General features: G+C 36.1%; 1 protein-coding gene across 1 annotated transcript in view; it reads right to left on the bottom strand.

Moving 5' to 3' along the window:
- Positions 1-574: 574 nt before the first annotated feature.
- RNF19A (ring finger protein 19A, RBR E3 ubiquitin protein ligase) overlaps positions 575-7953 on the bottom strand; it is a 31602-nt gene continuing 24223 nt past the window's right edge. The window contains exons 5-9 of the mRNA XM_006900010.1: positions 7076-7190; positions 6390-6551; positions 4738-4951; positions 3775-3918; positions 575-2770 (exon numbers count right to left, since the gene is read on the bottom strand). Of these exons, the coding sequence (XP_006900072.1) occupies positions 2080-2770; positions 3775-3918; positions 4738-4951; positions 6390-6551; positions 7076-7190 (1326 nt within the window). The 3' untranslated portion in view covers positions 575-2079. The remainder of the gene's footprint in view (positions 2771-3774; positions 3919-4737; positions 4952-6389; positions 6552-7075; positions 7191-7953) is intronic.

The raw sequence follows: 7953 nt of genomic DNA, 5'->3' as shown, positions 1-7953 counted from the left end.
GACCAGCACAATGAAGTGAGTATCTCAATAAAGCAAGCTTCACACATTTTCTGGTTTCTCAGTGCACATAAAGGTCACACTGTCTAACATTTCACAAAGCGTACAACTGTAGCATGAAAAAGTCTGAAATATTGTAAATTATCAAAATTACCAAAATATGATACAGAAATTGAGTACATATTATTTAAAAATGGTATCAACACTCTTGATCAATGTCAGCTTGCCATATCCTTCACTTTGTAAAAATTCAGAATATGCGAAGTGCTATAAAATAAGTTCTACCTGTATTGATCTCTTTTCATGATTTAATGACAGAATTACGTACTTACACCTATTTAAAAAGAAAATTATGTTGACTATAAAGCAGCTTCTTCTTGAGAGGAAAGAAAGAATAAGACATAAAGAAAGTAAGTTTCTCACATTTCTTTTTATGTATGTTGTGAAGTTCAGCAAGTATTTCTCTGCAGGCTACGAGATGAAAAAAAATCTCAAAGGTTTGCAATATTTATGAAGATTACCACACGACATACGGACATTTCCTGTTCTTATAAAAACACTTAAGCATAAACCAAAAAGCAGTGATACATTAGTATTTACATTTATTTCATGTATGAAATTTACACACTCATTATTGAACACAACTGGAATGCAAACATATATACAAATGCCATTATAAGCTTTATCAACAAAATAACTGGCACTAGTGTTATAAGCATATTAATGAACCTGGTGAGGAAAAGTGATGGAGGAAGATTGCAGCCCATGGCATTTTTCTTTTTATCAAAAGAAAACGCTCAGTAGCACCATAATAGCAATACTTTAAAGAAATGTAAGAGGGAAAATTCTAACTGCTATCTTTAAGTTGTCCTGCTTTATTAATAAATTATACAGGATTTAAGCAGTACAGGAAGCTTCATAATTTTGGCCAACTTCTGCTATTGTCAGCTGATCATCTTCCATAAACAAAAGGAAAGAAAGTCAACCACATGGGCACCCCTCCTTTTGTATTTGTACAAGCCTGCACTGCGCTTTGATTTCATGTTGGAGAAGATATGCATGTGTTTAAAAACTGAGGTTATGTGAAGTTATTCACTAAAGCCTGAGTGTATCTTTGGTAGGCTAATACTTCTTCAGCATTATTAATCACATTCATGATTACCTAGTTCCTGTATTTTTTTTACATAATCAATGGTGGCTAGAGAGGACATTATGGAAAACAATACAGCAAAGTCCTCCGACAACTAGGTCTTTAAAAACCCAGTCTATTACAAAGGCACCAAGAAATCAATGGGGTGTAAACTTCCCCTAAGTGAAAGGTGACTTTTTTTTAATACTTCTAGATGATTGACATTTTTATTTTGCAGTTTTATATATCTTATCTGTTGCTGTCAGTATACTTAATTACCTACCATTACACTTTTCTTCTAAGATGGTATCAACAATACACAAGATATATAGAGTACCCGGTATTTCTATTTCAAAGTTGTGCAAAAACTGCCACAATCTTGATCAAAGTGTCTAAGTAAGTATCCAAATGGTAGCAAATGGGCTGCATTAAGCTTTATATATCCACATTGCATATCAAGGAGAAAACCAAAATTTATGCCCAGTTATGAATAGAAATATTACAAAGAATATAATATACTGAGAGTAACCTGCAAGGTTGTTTTAAACAGCATCCTTTAGTGGTTTCAATAAAATGTCACTAACCACTTATCCCTAAGCATCAAGTTTTCTTTATAAGAATGATGTCAAACTGCATTAGTATCTATACTGATTATAAATTAAGCCAACTTTCTGCCCAAGTACGTAAGTACTGTAAGCAAAGTTCTGTGGTAAACACACAAAACACTTTGCTCTTAATAGTTTTGTCCTCATAATAATGCACTTTTAAAGCCTTCATTTCATAGTTTGGTAAGTAAGATCCACATGAAATACAATGCTTTGCTGAACATTGAAAATGCATCTGCATGATTATGAAACCCGGCTTTTGCTGGTAACTTGAAACTTAATCAAATGTAGTTCAACCAGCTCCAAACAAGGTTGTTCAGTGGTAATTCTTTTGCAGCATTCACAGGCCTATATTTCAGTCTGAATTGCAACTTTTAATTCCATTGTCTGATGTGAATGGTTGTTATTTGTTTCCTTTAGTGTATCACCAAAATACAAGTCAACATTGGGAATTCTTCCACTGTTGCCATGTTCTTCAGCAGTATGATTCAACTGTGGAGCTTCTGAACAGGAAGCTGTTTGGGTAAGGACGGATATGCTACACTGATGTGGAGAATTTTCCAGACGGTCATTTTCTACCTCAGGAAGAATGTTAACAGTAGCAAAGCGGGCATGGTAATCACTGGAACCATGACTACAGGAAGTTTTCATACTTTCCAGGTCAGAACAACTAAATTCAGAGAAATGACTTGAGTGGGAATCAGCCACTGAAGGCATACTGTCACTGAGGGATGGAGCCTCAAATTCACTTGAGTTCGTGCTTTGCTGTTCCAACAACTGTGCATCCATGTCCTCTCTGGTCTCATTTATCTTCATGTTACCCTTTTTCCTTAATTTACCACTTTTTGATTTTTTTCCTGCTGTTGCCTCTTTGGACCACTTGGTGGCACTGGATTTACCTTCAGGCAAGCCACCGGATGAACCACCAGGATGGCTTCGGGGGGCACTGCCATCTTCCACACTACTGCTTCCACTATTGTGTCTGAACTTAGATGGCTTCGATTCAATATCTACTTGCACCTCCATACTGTTGCCTTCTCTGAAACATAAAGATTAAGAAATAGAAATTTCTGACTTTTAAATTTTTGCTTAGATGACAGTAAAGGGGGAAATCCACAAAGGTCTTATTAAAGCAATTACAACAAATTAATGCATAACACATTCCATTAAAAAGAAAAACACAAATTTATTTTCTAGAAAATGAATTTATAATACTTCAATTTTAATTCTAATATAATTCTAGGTACTTTCTTTTCCTAGAACAGCCTTATTAAGATAATTTACAGCCCATCAAATTTGTTCTTTTAAAAATATGCAGTTCAGTGGTTTATTAGCATATTCACATAGCTGGGCAACTATCAACTCCCATCTAATTTCAGTATATTTTCATCACCCTAAAAAGGAATTTCCATGCCCTTCAGTAGACACTCTCTTATTTATTTTCCTCTCCTTCAGCCTATGTTGTTGTTGTTAAGTGTCAATGAGCCAGAATCAACTCTTTGCTGACCCTTCAGTGGATTTTCAGAGGCTGTAAATCACATGGGAGAAGACTTTTCATCTATATCTCATGGAGAAACTGCCTGCATTTTGGATAGTGGTGCAATTCCTTACTCACTAGTTCACCAGAGCTCCTAGCCCACATCAACCACTAATCTACTTACATAGACAGAATGATACAATACGTGGTATTCTGTGACTGGCTTTTTTCATTTAGCATACTATTTTCAAGGTCCATCCACAGTTATATTGGTTTAATTTTTGGGGGGAAAGAGAAGGCTGGTTTCTCCTTCTAAAATTTACTAAGTGAAGGCTTTGACATGATTGGAAAATACCTGTATATACCCCGTAATCATTACTATTTAAAATAATTAAAAATCAGATACTGCCAGCTTTGATAATCTTTTTACTAATATTCTGCCAGAACACTTCATATTTGGAGTTAATCATTTACTGATAATTATGCCTAGCAACAGGGATAATTCTATTGAAATGACTAAACATGAAGGCACAAAGCTCTTGATTGTATAGCAATGCTCTCCTTACTTGTCCAGTGGGATGTAGGAATTCAGAATAGATCCTGCCATTGCTTTGGTGCTGGCACTGTCACTCACTGTTCCCAAGCTGACAGTGCCAGATTCTCCACTTAGACTGTATTGTTCTTTCTGCACATCTGCTTGTACTTCCAACCTGAAGGAGGAGGAGGGAATCAGAAAAAAAATGGAAGTATATAAAATATCAGCACTAAAAATACATAACACACCTTTAAATAATTCTGCCAAGAATTATTTTTTAAAAGTCTTCATTTAACTGGTATTTCATATTGTATTCTAGCACACTAAACAGCACTACAAATACAAACAAAACGGGGACAATTAGCTCTCTTTAAAGTAAAGTAGTAGCAGAATGCTTTTACACACACACATGGAGACAGAGAGAGACAAGCTCCATCGCTCCATGGCAGTGAGTCTAAGATTCTAAGTATACTCATTCAGGATCTGGTATTTTCTATGCCACCTGAAGAAATAAGGTCTAGGCTTAATCACTGCCTTTTTTTTACTGTGTCCAAGAAAGCAGCTCCAGGACTAATTTACAGCAAAAACTTGACAGATGTGGAAAAACTGCAGACTGTTATGCCTCTGATTTGAGTTTTTATTGCATTCTGAGTATACTGCAAAAGAACATGAAAAGACAGTAAATATCCTAACCTCACTTCTCCACCATGATGTTTAATTTTTTTTATTTTAAAATAAACAATGGTTTCATTAAATTTTTTCTTTTTAAAATTTTTATTCATTCACTGTTGCACATTTATTCCTTGTCTCTACCACTTTTCCAGTTCACTTTGCCACACACCTTGGGTTCCAGATTGCTGTCATATATTCATATACTCCTTTTAGACCATTCTTTCCTTCATCAAAGTTTACTTTTTTAACATTATTCTCATCTAATTACTAATTTGTAGTTAATATAAGGTAACAATAAAAACAAACCACAGTTGTTTCTTACCTGTTAAAACAGTTCACCATGACACTTCCTGACAGGCTCCCCGTTATACTTGCTCCAGCCAGGGCCATGGTACTCGCTGTTTCGCTAAGGTTGTCTCGAATGGCTCCTATTCGATCCATGTGACTCCCACTTGCACTCAGACTGCCGGTCAGACCCCCAACACTTCCCTCTCCTATGCTTGGGTTGTGTCTTGCTTCTGCAACTGAGGTTGTATCTAAATGAAAAGATTTACAAAAAAATGAAATCATGATTATTATTAATATTTTCTGTGCCTTATATCCATCCCTCATGGTTCTAGATTTGTTGTTGTTGTTGTTGTTAAGTGCTGTTGACTATGAGTCATAGCAACTCTAGTGACCTAAACAGAACACAGTATTATTAAAAAGGTACAACACACACACAGAAAAAGAAAAGGTTTTTAGAATTAAGGTAAAGGGAAACATCAAGTAGAGCTCTAGCAGGTCACTAATTTTTTTCAACAACCCAGATGACTAAAGCTGGTTGTTGACGAATTTAGCAAACTCTGGAGGAAAACTGTTTCCGTTTTCAGCAAGTATGCCAATTAAAAGAGCATACTATTTTCCAGGTCACTATGAGTGGGCTAAGGTGATTTCTGGATAGGTCTCAGTCACAATTGTCTCTAGGGCTAGCAAAAGATTCGAAAACATCATATTCCTAGCTCATGATACTTTTCACATGCTTTGTATTTATTGAAGGATTCACGTATTTATGACAATAACTTGAATTCTATTAGTGGACACTGTGAACTTATACTCTAGTTATGGAGGAAGGAAATGGACCAGGGAGAGCAATATAAAATCACACAGTGATGAACTCTATAAACAAAGAAGAGGAATAAATAAAGGGAGTAAGAATAACTAGTGTTACATGCGAACACTCCCGTATGTCATTCTACACCATGTGATCGGAAAAGGCCTCTGTGCTAGTAGACTCTAAAGGAGGAACAGGAAATAGAATTTGTTTGTGGGAAGTCTAAGAAGAGGGTACAAGTCTAAAAGCTTAGATGGGGGAAAGTGTGTGTAGCGTACGAAAAGTAGAGAAGGGCAAGAGATGAGTCCAGAGGTACAGCCATGGGCCAAGATCATGTGGGGGCTTATAGACTATGAGAAAAATGTTAGATACCATACAACCTACCCCTCCCTCCACTCGCCCGCCCCAATCAAAAGTCACTGGAGGAGTTTTGAACATAGGAAAGATGTAATCTGACTTCTATTTTAGGGGAATCATTACAGCTACACTGTGGAACTGATTTTACAATAAACAGAAGCTGAGAAGGTAAAAATAGCAGTTAAGAAGTTATTACAATAGTACAAGAAGGAGGATAGAGTCTGGATTACTGGAATGACAGTACAGAAAAAGAATCACTGAATTATGGCTAAACTGGGAAGGCAAGAAGAAAGATCAATGGAATTTTCTGATCAATTAGATAACATGTTATAAGTAGGATAAGTCATCAGTACATGAGGATATCTGGCTCAAGCAGTAGGAAGAATAAAGAAGGTACTTATGGTGCTGGGGATGACTGATGGAAAAACAAATCTGACTGGGAAGAGTCAGCCTGCAGAAAAGTTGTTTTTACAATTTTTAAAGTTTAAAAAAATTCTCATGAACATATCCAAATACAGACTTACCTACAGCTGTGTTAGTCCCACCAACATTGATATCATTTTCATCATCAAATTCAATTCTGACTCCTTTTCCATTTCCTGCTGAGACTCCACAACCTCCACTTCGACACAGAGAAATTGGAACAACGCCATAGACATAAGCTAACATAATAGGAACACCAATACCTGAGGAGAAATTTAATTAGTTGTTAGCAAACAAAACATCAATCACAAAAAACATGTATCTTAGAACATCAAGAAAGCACTTATAAGAGGAAAGTACTAGGATTCTGAACATTGGCTGGAAGAGCTGCCAAAGGTGGATTTACTCAGCTGTAAAGGAATATAAACCAATTTAAGGCTCCCAGTCTTTCAGGTGGCACACACGGGGGTGGGGAGGGAAGACAAAAAGATGTTAACTTTACTACCTTTAAGCATTAGGGCTTTAAGCACTAGATGTACACTGGGAGACTGGGGAGGGAGAAGAGCATCAGCTAATGATTTATCCTAACGGCAAGACTGCTAAATTTACAGTGTTTTAACCAATACAGTTAATGAATGCGAGACTTTCTGGAGGCTCAGCTTAAATTGTTCTTAAATTTTGAAAAAAGTAGCCTGCTCATCTTCAACAATAATGTTAATTTTTAAAATCCTTTCACAAAATATTAGTATTTTATGATCTGTCACAATATTTTGAAGAATCTTCTTACCTACAGTTACAGCAGCTACTACCGGAGATACGATTACAGACAAAGTGACACCACCTGCTATGGCCAAATTCCGTTTGTGCTTTGAAATATCCTTGCCTTCATAACGGCTGTGAATCTTTAAAAATAAAAATGGGCAAGAGGTAAAGAGAAAATACATCACATATTTGAGTTGATGAAACAAGAGTATTTGCTACACGTTTAAGGGGATTTCTTAAATAATTGTATAGTTCGGTGTCCTAATTCAAGGTAAACCTTTTCTTGTTCTTAAACCATTATTTCCCCCATTATGCTCCTTAATAATAAATTTTCCATAGGCAGTGCTGTAAAAGATATTACTTTGCTTTCCTTTGACCTTAAAAAACAATTTTAATGAGCAAAAATTCACTAAACAAAATATATTTTTCTCTCAAATCCCTTTTTACAAAGAAAAACATTAATAAATGACATAGGCAGTTTGCTCTCAGGAAGTGAGAGGGAGGAGACAGAAAATAAATAGCAGCTGCTGGAGGACAGGAATTGGATCTGTGTACCTTTTCTGTACTGAATGTTGCTGCTGTTGTTATGTGCTGTCAAGATGCCTGCGACTCACAGCAATCCAGTATATAATAGCTCTGAACCCTGCCCTATCTTCAGCCCATCTCATGCCACTTTCATGAGGATATTAATTTATATTAACACCTAAACTGTACAGCCAATGGAAAGACACCGGCTGTATATTATTATAGGAGTCAATAATATAAATTTGTGCCACAATGAAAGTGGTATGTGAAGTACAGTAAGACCTGGGAAAGCGAGAATTTTCTGGGACTACCTTGTGTCCCTGGATCTCACAAATTTTCGACCTATGGCAACATGCAGTTTTACTACCTTTTTTTTTT

Source organism: Elephantulus edwardii, unplaced genomic scaffold (assembly GCF_000299155.1).
Source record: "Elephantulus edwardii isolate Elephantulus edwardi_28Jun2011 unplaced genomic scaffold, EleEdw1.0 scaffold00270, whole genome shotgun sequence".
NCBI classification, from domain to species: domain Eukaryota; kingdom Metazoa; phylum Chordata; class Mammalia; order Macroscelidea; family Macroscelididae; genus Elephantulus; species Elephantulus edwardii.
The sequence above is the reverse complement of the archived record's forward strand: the minus strand, read 5'-3'. Positions and strand labels throughout refer to the sequence as shown.